Source organism: Anser anser, assembly GCF_964211835.1.
Source record: "Anser anser genome assembly, chromosome: 10".
NCBI lineage: Eukaryota > Metazoa > Chordata > Aves > Anseriformes > Anatidae > Anser > Anser anser.
In genome coordinates, this window is record NC_139730.1 from 2,391,889 (window position 1) to 2,411,198 (window position 19,310).

General features: G+C 41.4%; 2 protein-coding genes across 4 annotated transcripts in view; one reads left to right on the forward strand and one right to left on the reverse strand.

The window, feature by feature from the left end:
* The first annotated feature begins 738 nt into the window (after positions 1-738).
* On the forward strand, positions 739-3,153 carry SNAPC5 (small nuclear RNA activating complex polypeptide 5). The gene is made up of 3 exons (XM_083851269.1): positions 739-894; positions 1,251-1,337; positions 1,915-3,153. The coding sequence occupies exons 1-3, from the start codon at positions 805-807 to the stop codon at positions 2,020-2,022; spliced, it is 285 nt and encodes a 94-aa protein (XP_083707395.1). The 5' UTR covers positions 739-804; the 3' UTR covers positions 2,023-3,153.
* Positions 3,154-4,875: 1,722 nt separating this feature from the next.
* MAP2K1 (mitogen-activated protein kinase kinase 1) overlaps positions 4,876-19,310 on the reverse strand; it is a 37,409-nt gene continuing 22,974 nt past the window's right edge. For all 3 annotated transcript variants that reach the window (XM_083851255.1, XM_083851257.1, XM_083851256.1), the window contains exons 6-11: positions 13,113-13,237; positions 10,090-10,297; positions 9,381-9,445; positions 7,688-7,749; positions 6,771-6,816; positions 4,876-5,792 (exon numbers count right to left, since the gene is read on the reverse strand). In XM_083851255.1, the coding sequence (XP_083707381.1) occupies positions 5,679-5,792; positions 6,771-6,816; positions 7,688-7,749; positions 9,381-9,445; positions 10,090-10,297; positions 13,113-13,237 (620 nt within the window). In that variant the 3' untranslated portion in view covers positions 4,876-5,678. The remainder of the gene's footprint in view (positions 5,793-6,770; positions 6,817-7,687; positions 7,750-9,380; positions 9,446-10,089; positions 10,298-13,112; positions 13,238-19,310) is intronic.

Here is a 19,310-nt window from a genome sequence, read left to right on the forward strand (position 1 = left end):
CTGACACTGTTTATGTTGTGGGGGCAGAATAGAGTTCAACAGGAACATAAAAGTGTAAGTCTAGCGTGGCTTTAGAAGCACGTTAGGAGAGGATGTATGGAAGAATTGTGTGTCTTACTGTCCAAGTGGAATGCAGAAACTGGCAGTAGCCTGGGACAAGGGTTTCTGCAACAAAATCAACAGCCTGAAACTTCACATTAAACCTTTATGTCTTCAAACTTGTGCTTTTTGGGTTTGAGGGGAGTGTTACTTAAAAAGAATGCAAATCCTTGCTTTTAAGTATCTTAATTCAGGGTTAGGAAACATTTACCTGACTTAGCCCACTTTGAGCAGCTTTTAGAAGGGAAAGGAGCAGAAAGCAGGGACAGTTGGGGCAGAGAGGAGGAGAATTTCTGTCAGCAGCAGGGGGCTGGAGCTGGGGGGCTCCCCTCATGCCTCAGTGAAACTACTTTAACGAGCCCCTTTCTGCCGGTACAACTGCGCCGAGTTACGTGATTTTTTCCCCTTACCGCGCACGACGAGTTAAAACGAACGTTTAATTGACAACGGAGACGGCAGCGGCTCTGCCTGCGCTTGGGGCCGCGGCCGGGCGGGGGCAGCCTCGGCCCGGCCCCGCCGCCGCCTGGGGCTGCAAATGGCGGCGGGCCGTGACGTCACGCGAGGCCTCGGCCGCCGGCTGCGGCGGCTCCGCCCGCGCTCACGGGGGCGCTGCCGGGGCCGGGCCGGGAGGGGCCGGGAGGGGCCGGGGCCCCGCGCAGCCGCCGCCAGGGGGCCGGGGCCGGGGCGGCGGGGCGGGCGGGCAGGATGCTGAGCCGCCTGCAGGAGCTGCGCAAGGAGGAGGAGACGCTGCTGCGGGTGAAGGCGGCGCTGCACGACCAGCTCACCCGCCTCAAGGTCGGCGGGCACCGGGCGGCGCGGGGCGGGGCGGGGCGGCCGGAACGCGGCGCTGGGCGGGCGGCAGCGGGCCCGGCCCGCCCGGTGCCGGGCCTTCTCCTCATAACGCGAGGGGGCGGCGGCGTCCTGGCGGCTGGCTGCGGCCCCGAGGGGTTTTTGCTGGTTCCCCGGGGCTTGGGTGGGGTTTGGGGGCTGCTGCAGGCAGTAACCGCCGGGCTGGTGGCCCCTCACGCACCGAGGGCTGAAGCGCGGCTTCGCGGCTTTGGCTGCGGTCAGTCATTCAGCAATACCTCATGTCTGTGTGGTAGAGTCCGAGAAGTAACGGTGTAAAGGCTTTTCTGTCCCCGTGTTCGCAGGTGGAAGAGCTGGCGCTGCAGTCGATGATAAGATCCAGGGAGGAGGACGCGGCCGTCCCGGCGGCAGCCGCTGCGGAGAGCCAGGAGGTGAGGGCAGCGCTCGGCCCTGGGGTGGGAGGAAGGGGCCCGAGCGGAAAGCTGGGCCCCCTGAACGTGTGCCCTTTTCGGTTGTGTAGTGGTCGGTTTTTTTTCCCCGGCCGGTTGAGCTTCTTTATGCTTGCTGTTGGTTGAAAGGCCCAGCTATAAAATCTGTCCCGTTTGTTATGGTTTAAGGTAAGTCCAAAGGGGTTTTCCCAACCCTGAAAGCAGCGTCTTGTTTCCAGAAGGGTTGGGCGTACCTTCACTTTACAGTATGTAAGTATACGAGGCTTATTAAGCATTGTGTCTACTACTCTTAACTGTGACAGTGTTTTAGCCATCTGATTGTAAGGGATGGAGGTACAGGTATCATCTGAACCTTTACCTAAAGTATAGGTTGAATGGGTTGAAACTCTTCTATGGAGAACTGATGCTCTTTGCTTCGATGGGCTCTTGCAGCCAACAGTTCTAGTACCAAGATCTCTAGCAGACACTGTCACCATTCACTTTCAATCGTGGTGTGAGAAGCCTTTGGTATTGCTGCTGGTTTTGATAACTGGTGAGTTAAACTCTTTTATTGTAACAGACTCTTGGGCAGATGGACAACGAGGCTGCTATCAATCAAACTGAATTACAGCTAAGTCTTCAAGATCATGAAGAGGAAGAAGAGGAGGAGGAGGAATCAGATTCTTGAGAGAAAAAAAATCAAGGCTGGTTTATAATACAGACTCAGGAATTTCTTCTTCATTCATATGAAATTTGCCAACAGATTTTCATGTTCTCCTATGTATGGATATGATCCGTATGATACGCAAGACTCGGGAAGTCTGGGGAAGTTACCCTTGAAGACATGAATATCAGAAGCTTGGCAGATTTTGAATTAGATGTTAAAAGAATGAAAACTTGCTGCACAGATATGTAGCATAATCCATTTTGTGTTTAAAACCTAATGTGTAGCTTATTACATCTTCATACGTGGATGGGAAAAGTCATTAATCAAGTCAGACTAATTTAACACAGTAAAAGCAATAATTTGTCTGTTCTCATTTCCAGTTGCTGAAATACAAAACCAGGCCACGAAGGCTGGTTGCTAAACCAATGATTATATTATAACCTCATCTGCTTTAACTGGGAATTTTAAGATATGCAGTGAGCACAGGTGTGTCCAGGATTGTCTCCAGGCATTCAGCTGCTATGTTCTCAGTTACACAGACCACCAGATGTACACTTCCTAGAAATGTGACTGATAGATGTAGGTGTTCTTACACTGGGAGAAGCAGATATTGCACTGTAGACCTCATTTTAAGTGCAGTAGCAAGGGAGCCTCTCTTTGTCCTTACTGGTGCTGTTCTTAAGTACTGTCAGTCTGACTGAAACAGTGAAGTATTTTCTACTCGCTCTTTCAGCGTAGCAGCTAATTGTCCTTCTACTGTTCCACAAACTGTATGGTAATAATTAGTCCACGTTACTTGTAATAAAAAACTAATATTTTAAAATTAGTTTTATTTTCTTTTTCCCTCACAGTAACTTCATAGATCAGCGTAAGTCCACTTTCCGCTTTCAAGTTATCTTCGAAGAGTAGGAGTTTAATAACTTACTTACTTATAAAATGGAAAGGGATACGAAGTCTCCTCCACAATTTCTTTAATGGTACAGTAACAAGGTAGTGCTGCTCCTACCAGTAACAGTATGTTCTTTCTCCTTGTGGAATGCAGACACCATGTGGTACAGTTATTTTATCAATTCCTGAAGACTTATTTTGACGCACACAAATTCAAACTCTGTTAAACTGATTAAAAACAAATAAAAGTAATATTCTAATTCAGATACTTTGTCAAACTGCCTTACTAAGAAACTGGTCAGTTACAAGAATCCAGGCTTATTCACTGCACAGCTAGTAGCTAAAGGTGCTACTGCGGTCTTGTATTTGGTATTAGTAGCTCGGAAAAATAATCTTCTGAAGTTTGCTTTTAAGAGTGGGAAAAGTACTTGGGAAAGTGTCCAGTATCCTGGGTGTGGTCAGAACACTTGATTCAGCCACCAATAACCTCCTGCCACTGTTTGAAGAGAGATTATTTGGTTCTTATTTGGCTTGTAGCTATAGGAACTAGACCATTAGAATGTAAATGTAGCTTCATCCTGTACTAAAGACTAATTGTTTATTTGAGAAGCCTGGATGTCCCAAGGAAAGAGCTTAGAACACCAGTGCAAAACACTTGGCTAAGCCTTCCCAAGGCTTGCAGGGAGAAAAGAGTCTGAGCAGATGTGGCTTGGAGAGACAATCTTTGGAAGTATCATGCAAAGAGTTGGTTTGTAAGGGGCTCAGTAGACATCCTCTCCTTCCTTTGCATTAGTGCTTGATCTGCTTTGGGCACTGCATTTGGTTCCTTGTCTCCATCTTAAAACAGGGGCACCTGCCTCATGCTTTGCTTCTGCAAAGCCAGTTCTGGAAGGGTTGTTCTAGGGTTTCATTACCAGAGGCTCATGTTGACCTTCGAAAAAATTGTATTTGTCTTCAGCATGTTACAGAGTAGTTTTCAGGGCTATACTTTATCTCCTTTCTTCCCTCTGCCTTTTGTTAGCCAGTGCCTTTTGGATTGGATACTGGATTAAAATAGACAAACTAGCTTGCGTGTTGTAATAAAGTACTCCTGCTGTTATCCTACTACATATAACTGTGCTTGCAGCACTCACATTATTGCTGTATGTGGAGCAAACAAGTAAAATCAGCTTTCTTCTCTAAATACTTGCTATTCACAGGCTGCATATTTCTTTTAACAAATGATACAAAGTACTATTTTTTTTTAGTTTAAGAATATAAGTGAAATACATACAAAACTACACAGCCCTGTCAACACTACCACAAGTCACAGTGAAGTTGAAGGAAGCCATGGACTTGTCACTGAGTGATTTCCAACTGTTGATAGCTTGAGAACTATTCATGGAAGTTCATGTCTAGAATGATTTGGATTCCATGTGGAAAGGAACTTCCGAATTCTCCTTGTCTGGTATGTCCTTTCACGGAGCTAAGCTTTGTATAGCATTGCTTAGAGTGGCTGTAAAGAGAACAAGACTTGGTGCTGAGGACATTTTACAGCAACAGTGAATATAGCTTGCCGAGTTTAGAAGCTGAACTTCAGAAGAAAAAACTCACGTGTTGCTGAGCTTCTGCGCCACAGTGCTGGTTTGTCCTAGGAAAATACCTGCCAATCCCCATCCAGGGGGCTGCAGCAATGAACCCAAGCATTAAATGCTGTACAAAGCTCGTGAGCACTACACAGTCAAGACTTCTGTAGTCAGATTTCCCCCAGACATGCCACACAAATCCAGTAAGCAGGATAGTAACAGGCTCAAGTGACACCTGGCTCTAGCCCTCTAATTTCACAGCTATGTTAGAAATTCTCATTTTACATACACAACTTTATACTTCTCAGAACCAAGGATACTACACAGTTGTGAAAAAAAAGAGGCACAACATATAACACGGTCACGATTTAGGATTATGGTCTTGGTTAAATTTTTGAGTTCAAACAAAAAATTCAAGAAGTTACTTGATAATATATTTATTAAGAGAATTCATTGCTAAACATCTGAAAGAATAAAACAATAGAGGATCTTCATACACTTTAGACACCAAACACAGCTGTCATGAATCTTTAGGTTAAAAGAAAGCAAACTGCCTGGATCTTTGTCATGATTCTGTAGGACACTTCCAAGAGCTAACTTTTAAAAATCAATTAGAAAGACATACATCACTAAATCCAAGTATGATGATACATTTTAAAAATAAATATAGAAATATGAACAAGTCTACAATTAGAATATTGCCCTGTACATTCCAAGAAATACAGAGCTCTTGCCTTCTTTACCTGGAAAGAGAGATCTCTAAACAACAGCAAAATTGGAACCATTAGGCCTAACTTTCAAGATACAGTTTGGCAGCAGCAAAAGCATGCTCGACAGATACAGTTTTGGAGCATCCCTAACCCTTTTTGCGTGGGAGATTAGGTAAGCATGATTGAAGTACCAATGATTTACAAAGAATCTTGATAAAGTTCAAACAAGCTAGGGGTAAATACCCCCAGTGATATTTCATTAAGAAAGAATATCCATAATCACTTAAAATCAGCAAGCACTGTAACTTAAACATCTTACATTTTGGTCAGCAAACAAATGTAATCCAATACAATACCAATTAGTTTATGACAAAATTTAAAACCATTTGGCACATGCTATAAAGACATTCTTCCTTAAGAGGTGAAATACATGTTTGAACAGGTACAAGCTTAGGAAATAGGACCAAAGTAGCGCTGTTAACAGACGTACAGTACAGTATTTGCTCTTCCATATTCAGACTCCAGCAGCATGCGTGGGTGTACTTGGTTGGTTAAGGCCTATGGTTGAACAAAGCCATCCTGCAAAATCCACCTCCTCTGCTTCAGATCTCTTAATGAAAGCATGAATCTTAGCAGAGGAAAATAAAATTACTGAAACGCTCAAGATAACGTGATCAGGTAAAGAATAATTTTGAATAACATGAATTATAAAAAGCCTAGTTTACTTCCTGTGTTCATGTGGTTTGCCAGATTTTATAGCTAGCTTGAAGTGACCAGTAAAACTTTTCTACAGGATTAATGAGATAACCAGCATATGAAACATTCACATTGCAAAGTATTCCAGAGAAATCCTGCCTACAGAGTGCCTATTGCAGAATAATTACACCACAGTATATGATAAGGATGTGACTCAGCCACTTGATAATACTCTGGAAAATGTCTGCCTGTGCTTTCATACACAAGGGCTTTTTGTAACAGGATTTGATTGCTTTTTGCACTCTTACTACACAGCAGTATCAAGGCACAGAAAACTTGATTTTTATGCAGTAGAACTTCAGCCCTACCATTAAACTTAAGGCCATTACATAAAGTCATTTCATATAGAAAAAAATGCAAGATTTGTTTGTGGCCAGTAGTTCTACAGATTTTGTAATACAAAGCTGATGAGAGACAGGCAAATTTTGTTTCTCAGATGTTGATAAAATTTCATTTAACTAGTCCATAAGATAAGTGGAATTTGGTTCTTTCATCATCTTACATACTTTATGATTGGTTAATAAACCAAAGTATAAACCGAAGTAAAAGAGAATTCTTCTGCTAATCAATTTAACAGTATGAAGTAATGTACTTCTAATTATCAAATGTCAGATTGAAAAACCCACCAGTACGGGGCTCCTGGACAGTTCCTGTTCTAGGGGTGTGTGAAAGCTTGAAGCCCCTTGATCTCTGGATGAGAAAAGTGGCCCCTTCCAACAGTTTGAGCCGTTTGTATCAAGAGGCACAAACAACATTCTAGGCCATATGCTCATCCTGGTCTCAGGTCAGCTGAGGAACCCAACCTGCATGGAAGTAGTGCTCCTAGTTCAAGTGAAGAACTTTCACTTACCATCAGCTGCTTCAAATCAGCTCTCTCAGCAGGATTTTTAATTAAACTAGGAAAACAAAGTGTTACACAAGTTATACTCTTAAAATAAAGATCAAGCTAGATTGTTAGTATACTGCTTTCATCCTGAGAAGATACCACTCTAGATAAAAGCATGAGGTAATGTAGTGCCACTCAAACAGAACTGGGTCTGCAAGCAATTCTCTTCAGTAGGTTTCACAGGCATAATTTTAGGTATGAAATCCTGAGTTGCCCGATATTGTTCAGTGGGGGCAGGAGTGAGCATCTGGAACCAAGCTGGAGAGATCAAATTCCCATTTAAACTCAGCAGTCTCAGCCACTTTATCCCTCAAGTCTCTTTTACCCAAGTCTTTTTCAAGCTCAGTATCAAGTAGATGTTACTTTGTATTACGGCTCTTTCTTTGAGAAAGAAGTAATTCATACATTGTAGCTTTAGAAAAAAAGACAACTCATTTTTCCCACATTAATGAACTACCTCCCTAAGCACTGAATTTACTGTCTCAGTGCACGTTACACTGAAACAGAATTGGAAAAGTAAACAAATGGGAGAATGACTGGTAAGATAAAGATGTTAGTTCAACAAACCGTTAGGGAAGAGAAAAAGCATCTGGAGCCTAGAAGACTTCTGTATCATATGGAATGCTCACTACAGAATGCTGTGAAGGTTACCCATGAAAGTCCACATCCTCCTACAGAAGCGTGTTGTATGATCAGTCCACAAAAGTACTGTGGTGTCTTCAATGCTGAGAAAGTACTAAATTAGAGTTGCACACAGAACCAGAGATCGTATTTTACAGAGGGGAACATCTCTTAGCTCTGGGGTTCTCTTTGGATGCATATGCTGTCAAGCTGGTCCCTGTAAAATGAGCTTTAGGCACATTAACAGAGAAAATACTTACCATTTGTTAACAAAATCTTGAAATTCAGAACCAAAAACACCATTGGGCAATTTTGGAGGTGGCTGAAAACAAAAGAGAAGAGTTGTTTAAAGCAGAAGAAATACATGAGGCTGCACAACCTACCCAGAGATCTACCAGTTATATGTTTAATATCTGAGTAAAGGTGCAAAGCCAAATAATGCAGCCGTAGTGCTACTCAAGCCTTCTTTCAAAGCTGAGCTCTGAGACAAGTGTCAGGCCGACCTCCGTTTCCATGCATACAAACAGAGCATGTGCTGTCATATGATTTATAAAAGTAAAGATGCTCAGTTTATTACTGGCTAATTTTGGTCAATGCTTACTGATAGCTACTGGATTTTACATGTTTCTGTAATAAATCAGACCGGTTTGTGGTTTGTTTTTATTATTATTATTGTTTTTAAACACACATACCTCAGTGGGGTTAACACAGCCCTGAGATGTGATTAAAGAAGGCTCAGAGCAGTCTACAGTAATTAGCGTTGTGTTACTCTCCTTACTACTAATCCCCAGTTTGGGGAATGGAAGACGCCCTGCATGGCATTACTTCCATAATCCTTTTGATCTGAATATTCTGTCCCAGGGAATGAATTTGTTCAGATTTAGAAGTCAAAATGAGTTCTCAGGTACTATATGAACCTGCATATTATTGTCTTGTTTTCCATGGCATTTGCTATAGAATCAGTGTAAAGTTTTCATTCTTACACCAGGGGTCCTACAAGCACTTGCGCTTACTTCTAAGTGCAGACTTGAGATGTGGCCTGCAGCCGATTACTCGTGTGCAGGCCTCGATACAGCAGCTGATGCTGAAGATCCCTTGCACTACACTAGAGGTAGCAGAACGTAATCTTGTCAAATTCTCAGCTTTAGTGACCTCAGCTTAGAGTGACCTCCTCAGGGAAGCAACAAGATCACGACCATAGTATCTTAAGTAACCCAAAGCTAACACTATTCCAAGACTTAATGCCTTCATATTAAGCGTTATGTAACGTACAAAATAAATTTGTAACCTGAGAGAACAGTGAATGCAGCCAAGGAACAGAAGCAGTTATAAGTATCCTTCAGTAGCAGAAACAACAAGTAAAAGCTAGTCTTTGCAGAGACCTAGACACCAACTGTGCTTTTTAGGTAAGTGTCAGATACATCATTTTATAATTTATTCACCTTGAACAATTGTTATCCAGCTGTTACAAGTGATAGCTAACATGAGCTTTTTTTTTTTTGACAGACACAAGTAATGAACTCGTGTGAACTTCCGTGGCATTTGTAAAAATACAGAAAATAGACTATCAATTCTGACGTACTACTCTCTTAACTAGCCTTGTAGCTTAGATATCTGAAATACAGTCTTATGAATCTGCTTATTTATAATACTTTAAAAGAAAATAACAGTTTTGTATATGCTTGATAGTACTGTTTGCTATTAAATCTAACAGGTTGTGTGATCCAGGCTGGAAAACCCAAAAAGCTACTTAACAAGGGTATAAAAGAACAAGCTAAACCATCCCCAGGAATAATTTAAATTCAAGCTGACACAGAAAACAAGGATGTCTCTCATATTGCAGTAATAAAAGATCACAAGAACTGACATAGCGTAACACTAATCCCACACCCACTCAAATTCTGGAATGCTTTAAAAGTTTACAATTAAATTGGTACAAGTGCAATTGCTTACCTCATTGACGATGTAATCAAGGAGTTCAAAGATTGCCATTGGCGGCCGGCTGTCTGGTCCATAGGCTAAGAAGAAATTTTGGAAGTAGAAAAACACAGAGTGTTACTCTCCACCGGAGGCAGGGGTGCTTTAAAAAGCTAACAGTCATAGATTTGATTCTTGTATGGTGGACTTGCTGGGCACCCAGTAAACTTTAGAGACGTGGAACAGCAAAGTAATGCTTTCATGCAAGGAGAAACTATTATTTTTGAGTTGATGCAAATCATTAACTTCACTTCCTAATAGGAAGTCTTCCTATTGCACTTGGATCATACCGCATCTTAAAGAGATGAACCATATCAACAGAACACGTCTTAACGGTGTTCAGGAACAGCCTGGTTATTAGCAAAAGCACATTTGGTCCTTGATTTTCAAGCTCAAATACCTCCTGATAGCAAGACTGAACCAGGTGCCCAATGCAATCCTGTTCTTTTGAAAGTTTAAAGCCACGCTATGCAAATCAATACTAGGTAAGGAAATAGAAAACAATCTAACAGATTTTATACCTTACCATTGGAAATGTCAGCTTAGTTCCAAAAGACTTTAAGATGCTGCAAAGGTGCCTCAGTGGTACAGATGAAAAGCTTCTTAGTAGGCGTTACATTGGCACCTTTTTTATTTTATTGTTTTACAGCAAATATAAAAATATTTGCCTCACGTTGGAACTTACAGCTCACTGGTCGACCAGGTGTTCTTTGCCTGGGTGAGGTCTCAGCTACTGGAGAATCTCCCTCCACTGGGCAGCCAAACATTAACTCGAGCTCCTTAGAGTCAGGAGGAGGAATCGGGTATCTGCCAATGGCCATTTCTACCAGTGACAACCCCATACTCCATATGTCTGATTGCACAGAATAATGGGTTCCCTGTAGTCTTTCCGGCTACGAAATAAAAGAAAGAAAGAAAGAAAGAAAGAAAGAAAGAAAGGGACACAGTAAAACACCATAACAAAAAAGAAAAATTAGAAATTGCATTCTGCTATAGTATGGATAAAGTGAGAGATGAAGCCCCAACTTACTAGTGTGGCATACGCCAGCAAGCGAGGTACCTTTATTTAAATCTCAGCTAAAGTTCCAGAATCTTCAGAAACTTTGTATACAACCATTACAAATAAATCTGGGACTTAAAACCCATGCCATTATGTTGCTGCTTTATTCCTTTAACATAATATCTCAATGTTGCAATTATTAATAGTGATGGAATAATTAAAGAACAAGGAAACAAAACTAGTATTGGTAACTAAACATTCACCTTGCTTCCCCGAGAAGCCCTTCTTGGTTTTATGCTTTGAGAAAAAGAGGGAAGGGTATTTAATGGATTCTGCATGGGTCTCTGGTGCTCTAGCAATAATCTTGTGGTTTGTGACACTTCTCAGCTGATACCATTCTCATAGGTCCCTAACAGCAGAAATGCATTTATGCAAGGCATGCATACTTCAGTTTCAGATCCATATTCAAATAATTTATATACAAACTACTGACCTCTATCATCCACTGAAACAATAAAACATAACACTGAAGTTGAATGACAAAGTCTTATGCAGCGCACAGACTTTTCCCAGAGGTATAATGACTGGGATAAATATATGTAAGACAGGAAGATAGACGCCTGTTCCATTATTTAAACCACCTACAACTTATGAGCTGACAACCAACAACATAACAGGCTTAAGTTTTTCTAAGGAAAAAAACAAAACAAAACTAGAGTGGGATGAACAAAAGCAAATTCAGGAGAGGTTATATATGCGTGCTAATGTAACTATTATGAAAGTGCATGCAGGTAAGACAACAGATTCAGCTAGAAATAGATCGTGCATTGTTTTTATGTGACTTGGACATTGGAAACAGACTTAGCAATGTCTTTTTTGGGCATCAGTTGAATCGTGATGGAAACCATACGTGGATACCCCAATCATATTGCTCCAAAGAGCCTCAGTTCTCCTCATTGTAATCATCTCCTTTTTCCTGCCTAGAGAACTAAAACAAGATTAATCCTAAACTAACTCCTCTTGCCTAGTTTTTGTACTTATTCTATCAGTACTCTAAGATGCTAAAAGTATTTTCTTCAACGTTTAGTATATTGTTCTACATCATCCTTTGATCTGTTTTTACTGAGACTCCTCAAAGAAAATAATCACTTTTCTGTTCTTTTTAAAAAAATCAAGATAATTTTACAAAAATCATGCAGACTCCAGTTCATATGCATATTTTGGAAAACTTGAAGCATTCCCATAGAACATAAGAATGCAGTATTACTGTAAAGTCCTTCTCTTTGCAATAATGGGCAACAGTTTTGTTAAATCAATTTTGTACCATTTGTTAAGGTTACACTTGAATTCTCTCCAGTGTCCCACCTCAGCACGTTCTCAACTATTTGGGTAAATACATGATTGCTAGGCAATAAAGATAAAGATGCCCAGAAAGGAGGATACACACCAGTTCTTAAGATTTCTAGTGCTGCACAAAACATTTAAAATCTAGAAAATATATTTGAGTTAAGCAATTTTGATTATACACATCTTCATACAGTAGAATATGATGTTCTTTGGCATGTAACAATTCTCTAGCTATCATTTGAAAAAGTACGCTAAGGGAGAAAGATATTGCAGGAAAAGGTACTTCAGAGACTATTAAAAGAATATCACCAACACAGCTTGGTCTGTGACATACGGTGACAGAGCACAAAGCTGAGTCTCAGTTTTAGAAAAAACAAATTGATGAAAACTGAAGGCAGGCAGCACTCTGCTCTTGTTCCTTCTAGTAGAAGAAAAAGGGAAAGCCAGTAGCATGCTGAAGGTTTACAAGAGATGGACTTTTTTTGCGCACTATTAGCAACAGTCCCTAAGTGTATGTGGGAACATAAGCCACAGTTATTTCAAGTATGTTACCCATATTAAATGACAAAAAAAGAAAAGACTGTCTTTGATGTTGAAAAGCAGGTCCCACGCTGAGCAGAAGCGGCATTATTATGCTTTTTTCCTTTGAGTTTAAGCCCACACAGTTTCAATCCTACAGCAGGATCTCTGCACACTGTGGTTTTATGAAGTAATTGGCTGTATGCTGAACAGGTGAGTACATTAGAATAAGAGATCTGTTATTTCCATTAGCACTGAATTCACATAATGCAAAGATCTCCACTGAAAAGCAAGTTTCAAGGTGCTGCTCGTGAACAGGAACACAGATCTGTGTAAGTAGTCCCAGATTAGCTGCCACGGCCTTGTCCACACCAGCCACTCCCATGCTTTTCCTTGCTGCTAGAGCCAGACTGGGTTCCCAGGAGCAGTCACAACAGAACCCCTAATGAGGCAGCAGTTTGCCTCTGTAAGTGACTGTAGCAAAATGCTGGAGTGGAAAGAACTGGATTTAATAAGAACAAGATATAAATACTGTTTTTCCAGAGATGCATATACACGAAACCTAAACACATTAACCAACTGGATTCTGCAGCGTGGATGTGATTGCATCTCTTCTGTAGTGTTATGAAAATATTCCTGTTGCAAGAAAAGCCAAGCAACACGTTCTCCCTCCCCCCACCCCCAATCTGATATATGGCATATGCCTGGAATGCAGGAAGTGAAATAAGAACTATGAACGTAGTAGAGGTAACAGCAACAGTTGGTTTCTTGTTTGATTACTGGAATCGTGATAACTCTACCATAATGTATAGTAAACTCAAAGCTATAAAATCTGTACTTACAGACATGTAGGAGCGCGTGCCAACAAACGAGTTTGCCATAGAATCTATCAGTTGTCCACTGACACCAAAATCACAAAGCTTGATTTCACCTCTAGAGTTTACCAAAATGTTAGATGGTTTAACATCTGGAAAAAAATGAATGGATGATTTATAACTATAATAGATAAAATGGGAAATTTGACAATGAAAGTAACATGAGAGGTGAGAATTATCATGTGTCTCCCTTTGTTCCCCTTCTAACTATCCCATAACTCCTATCCCTTCTCTGGGAATACTCAGAGCAGAGATCTGGTTCCCTACCCAGACCCAATTCATGGGCTCTCTTTAAATATACATAAGTGAAAATAAGCTTTTTAAAATACAAGTGCAAAAAGGCTGTTGGTTTTAAGTTTGGATTTTACCCACCTTCTTGGCTTTCAAGTACTATGTTTGTGCAACTACAGCTTCCTTGCAACAACTAATACTTGGCATATGCTGACATACCAACGTAACTACTCTTTAGTGATGTTCTTTTGCCTAGAAATAATCAAGAAACCCTATAAATTTTTTTAAACAAAATTCATTGAACTTCAGCAGCTACTCAATCATCCCTGACTTAAACTTTGGGTGCATATAAACAAAAAAAAAAAATGGTTTTGCTATAGGATGTTTTAAAACACTTCTGAAACAATAATCTAGCCTATTATTGAAGTGCTACACTTAAAATACTTGGAGATTGTTTACCTGTGACAGAACCCCCTTGTGCTTTGAAATTAATCACTACCTAAATGGAAGCTTAATGAGGGCCACTGGTAACTATGCAACTAATAACAGCTATTTGTGAATGCAAAGGTGCTGAGAACAGTTTAGTATTTCTTTGATAAGTGTAAGAAGTGTGTGTTTTTTCTTTCCCCTAAATGTATCTTGCTGCTTATCTGGTCTTTACCAGTGGTGCATTATCAAGAGAAGTAATCAGCAGCTCACAATTGCAAAGCTACAGGTCAACAATAAAAGAGGGTACTGTACGTTGTTTTTGAAGGAAGCAATCGGCTCATGGTATCACAATTTCACTTTAGTCTCTGCTATTCAAGAGCAGATCCACAAGTCTGGAGCCTATAGACTATTTTCATTTGCTTTTCCACTTTCAGACACTTTCAACATGACTCCTTCTCACTAGGAAAAGATCCCCATGCAGGAGGTTATGCCTCGCTGAGCAAGATCCACCAAGATTGGAAATGCAGACAAAATATTTTATCTGTTTAATCCCCCCAGCCCACTTTCAAAGGACAAACCAAAGCTTCAATACATAAATTATTTACTTCTGTAAACTGTGTGTACATTTTCTGGTTCCTGAAATCACCTTTCTAATACAGGAAACAAACTGTCCAGGCACACTGGAAACAAGGGTTTGTGCTGATCTGTGCACACAAGCTCCTCTCGGCTCCGCTGCAGCACAGGGAGCCTACAGCTGGTCCGCTTCACTTGGAGCAAGCACTGGCCCACAGGAAGCCCAGGCAGTGATCTAAAACTACCCCATGGCCTCAACACAAAGGAAATCGTGTCTGCGTACACCTTCCTTCTCCTGAAAAAAAAAACAAAAAACACCTACCTGGCAAGAGGAGTTGGGATTTTCTCCATACACAAAAGATGGGCACATATTCTGTGTGTACTATTTTCAATTCCACATCCCTGGGAAAGTAACTAGCTTATCAACACTGCTCAATACGTTTTCCTCCTGTACAAGTAACAAAGGCACTGGGCAGTTTGTGGGGCCGTTTACCAGGCAGGAACCACAATGTTGGACACTGGTTAACGGGGCAGGGAGCTCTCACACAGGCACAGGACTTCAGCAGAGGGACTTTAGAAGCCTTTTGGACCTACAGCTCTACCTTCTCCAAGTTCTACCTTCTTTATGCAAGTTTTGACTATTTGTAGAGACCTCACCACAAGCACACTTCACAATGAAAAGGAAGAATTCACTCTAGGAGCTTGTTCTGTTTAAAATTTCATTAGGGAAAAAAACAAAACCAGTTTTGTTGGTGCAGAGAAGCAGGCAGCACAAATATGAGACTCACAGCTCACAGGAATCTTCACCTAAAGTTCTGTGTAAAAGCAAAATAGAAAAGAGTGTTTGCAAAATACACAGGAAGCACTGCAGAGCCTGGACAAATTCTACAGGCCATGTTTATGTTTGGACTGCACACCTATGTACCTCTACTAGTTCGATTCAGAACACTGATAAGTCTCCACCTACCTCTACAGCTCATGAATATTTCACGTTCATAATTAATGGCAAAATCCCATCAGCATTCCACTGTCAATGAACCAAATGACACCGCAAATTTCACGTTCTAGAAACCACCTGGTCTTTTGAAGACTTAACTTTTACCTTCATTGTTTGTCTAGCTTATAATCACATGCTGCAACTTTCTCACAATAGCACAGCAAATCATGACTGCTCACTGACATTTATGTAAAGTCTGCCTCTTCCCGAGCATTTCAATTCTTCTCTCAAGGCCCCCAGTGTGATCAGAAAGCGGTTAGGAACACTGCTGTCGTTCCACTCTAAATGTGCCTTGCTATGCTATTTTAACTCCAGAGTGCCTAAGCTCTTAAGCAGTTTCTCTGGAAACCAAAAAGAAGCCAAAGGAAACAGGAACGCCAAGGCATCCTTCACAATGTACGCTTAACTTGCAAGAAAAGGACAAGTCTCGAAAGGAAGATCAAATGTGCTACAGAAGCAAGGTGTCTAAGTTCTAAAGAAGATGAAAGGACATTGCAAGCATCACTCCAGACTATCCAGAAGCAGAGCTGTGCAACTCTAGGGACACCCTTAGCCAGTCCAGATGCACAGATACATGACACTGAAGGGGGAGCTAGTAAATAAAAAAAGGCTTCTAAGTTTATAGGATGCCAACTACCCTCTGTAAGAAGTATGCCTCCCCTGCCTGAGCCTTGCTCTCTCTCACAGGGAGAAAGCCAGTTCATTCCGAAAGAATGAAGGCTCAGAACATTATCACAGCAACATCAGGCAAGAGTATTTTTCTTTTGTATGTGGAAGTTGGGTAGCTGCACTTGAGAGCGTATTTATCTTGCAGTGCATTATTGGCATCTTCCAACCACCCAAATATTTAAAAGAAAGCTCATCCCTGTTTGCCACAAGTTCAGCCATACGAGTGTCCTCTGGATATTCAGACAAACGCAGCCGAGATCTCCAAGACAGAGGAGTGACATCATGGACATTAAAGTAAAAAAAAGATGACTTAGCAAACTACAACTAAGGTCAACATATATCAAACAAACATAACCAGGATTTTCTTAGCATATTCCCCCCATTACGATTTCTGATTTTAAGTAAATTCTCAGGACTGGATCTTGGGGGAATGACCTAGGAACCAACGCACTGGAAGAGCCCCTTGGCAGCACCCTGCTGTGCTGTACCTCCTGCCCTGAAGCTGCTGGCTGCAACTGGAGCTCAGAAATCTCAGAGCACTTCTGATGCAGGAGGAGATTTTTCCAGAGAAAATTACACCCCTGACTGTGCTCAGGGAGAACTAAACTTACCTTCTGATTAATTTATAGTATTTTTATTCACCCAGAGGAAAAGAAAGCAAAAAAGGCTGTGTGCATTAAAAACCTACCATAATATACCTTGCAATTAGGGAGAGGACATTTCTTTCCTTGTCATCTGGTGCCTTCTGGTATTAACCAAAGGTAAACAGCAGCACAGAAGCAGCATTTTCTGTATCACTGTTACAAATGTATTTAGCTGAACAGGAACTAGCATGAGGATACCTACCAGAGTCATGCTCCTAGCCCCCTTCCTTTTCTGTGCCTGTTTTGTATCCCCCAGCTTATTTCTCAGAAGTTTTGCAATTTCTGTCATGTCTATTCAGAGAACCAAAACAAAGCATGATAGTCCAGATGAGCTAACGGTCTATAAAAAGACTTTTCCATTCCTTCCTTAATAACCCCTAATGACTTCTTCCTTGAGCTGTCTGCAATGACATGTGAATACTTTTCCTCAGAGGTCACAGCTAGTTCAGGACCCATCTGTGCATGTGAGCACTAAGCTGAACCTCACGATGAGCAGCAACCACATCCCGTTGGGTTTTTGCCGTCCTTTCTGATTGTCACTTCTTCTTAATCCAAGCAAATGCATCACTTACCAGTTTTGCCAATTTGTTTTTTTATTCCTTTCTTTCAGCTCAACATTATTTGTCAGTCTTGCAGTCCATAAACTCTTTACCCTGAAATACCCTCTGGTGGGTTTTCCCCCTGTGGTGACAATTACAGCCCTTTGTCTTACTGCCTCCCGGTGATGGCAAAATCCCTGTTGCACTAGCCACCCCTTACTGCTGTCAACCACACCAACACCCAGAAATCTGACATCATAGACACAGAAGTCTATACAACACAACAAAAGCAGAGAACATTCGATTTATAAAATATACATTCATGGGCGAGACTAATCAGGAAACCAAAGAACAAGCAGGATGCCTACAAGTTTCGAAGGAGGGATTCTACACACAAACGATTCCCTCCACTCCCCAAAATCTTATTTCATAGTCTTACATACTACCAGAAATAAGTAGCTGTATGCTTATTTGCTGGCTAGCTAACAGCTGTTACCTATGTAGAATAGTTTGTTTTGAAGATAGAAGTTCACATTTTGCATCTTACTGTTAAAGACATTTTGTACTATCACCTACCTCTGCTCTTCCTGGCATGCTCAAGGGCCAGGTCATTACAAACTGCTGCTGATATTGCAGTGCCACACAAAGAAAATAAATTAATGGAATTAATTCCTCCCTGAAAATGAGTTATCCCAAATCTCGCTCTCTTTTCATTTAAGAACAAGATTTTTTTGGCCTTTTTTCGCTACATGTGTTTAGCGAGGATGTCTATTTTCAGGTCTCCCACTCTCACAACAAATACAACAAACCTTACTAAACCAAGCCCACCAGCTGCACGTATTTTTCCCTGGGAACAGGATGAGTTCTAACAAACAGTACATGCCAGATGCTGGTCACACCATGTCAGTGCAGTACTAGATAATCACTGAGGGCCAAATATAGAAGCTAGAGAAAATAAAACAAATCTCCAGCAATTACAACCATGTCACCAAAATAATGCTGACCCAGTTATACCAGAACTGGGCCTTCACTAGTACTATTTATTTCAGCTGGGATTCTAGGAGGCACTCTGGAAAAAAAAACCTATTTTGCCAGAAAAAGCTTCACCTGCACTAGAAGGGTTTTCCCAGGCGAACATACTGATATCCTTATAGGATAGACTGGGCTTCAGCTTAGCTTCACTAGGTAGCCCCCTTGAACCAGGGCCATATGATACCAAGAATTCTTAAATAAGAAATTAATAAAAAAGCCTAGGTAAAATGGTAATCTAAGATTTTTTTTAAAAAAGGTCAAGCTTCTAAGATATCAAATAGCAGAGAAGTCACTACATTTACTATGGTATTGGGCTTTGAAGCCAAGTTTAGCATTTAAAGAAGCATTATCTAAGCACATTCTGACAACACTAACCCCTACTGACACTATTTCGGTCTATATATTTCCAATGCCTGCCATTTTTTCACATGCCAGCACCCGTTAATCAGGGGGTACCACACAGCAGCCCAGCCCACACTCAGCTGAGCAGCCAGCCAGCCTCCAGGACTCCGCAGCGCAGGGCAGACCTTGCTCGTAAGCCTGACGTGCAGAAAGCTGAACCAGGGCCCTCCTCAACCACAAAAAGCTGCGACAGCTCAAGCCCATGTGCCAGCCTACACGAGGCTCATCTTACATGTGGAGCCTACAAATAACGCACACAGGGCAGCCTGTCCAGCAGACTGCTAGACAGGATCGACGGTAGGAACCAGAGAGCTTGTACGAAGCAGCTTACGCTGCCAGGCATGGTCAATCCAGGAACGCTGGAAGCAGCACAAAAGAGGAACTTGTTTGTCCACATACTCAAAGAGTAACCTCTAATGCAGCCACTACTGTGAGGTTTCACTGCACTTAAAATCAGATTGGCTGCGTTCTGGATGTCAGATTTACAGATTGCAGAACTGTTAAGAACTGCTGTCTCAACAGCCAGCTGAACAAGAGCAACCTAAAAAAAACCTCAGGCAACCAACAAACAAACCACTGCTGTACCTGAATTGAAAACTACAAGATGCAACGTTCACTCTGCCAGCGTGCCCTAAAATAAGATGATCTT

Excerpts from the sequence above, each read along its gene's own strand:
- SNAPC5 (XM_083851269.1), top strand. The coding sequence starts at position 805 with ATGCTGAGCCGCCTGCAGGAGCTGCGCAAGGAGGAGGAGACGCTGCTG. Across the intron at positions 895-1,250 it reads ACCAGCTCACCCGCCTCAAG|GTGGAAGAGCTGGCGCTGCA; the intron begins GTCGGCGGGCAC and ends CCGTGTTCGCAG. Across the intron at positions 1,338-1,914 it reads CCGCTGCGGAGAGCCAGGAG|ACTCTTGGGCAGATGGACAA; the intron begins GTGAGGGCAGCG and ends TTATTGTAACAG.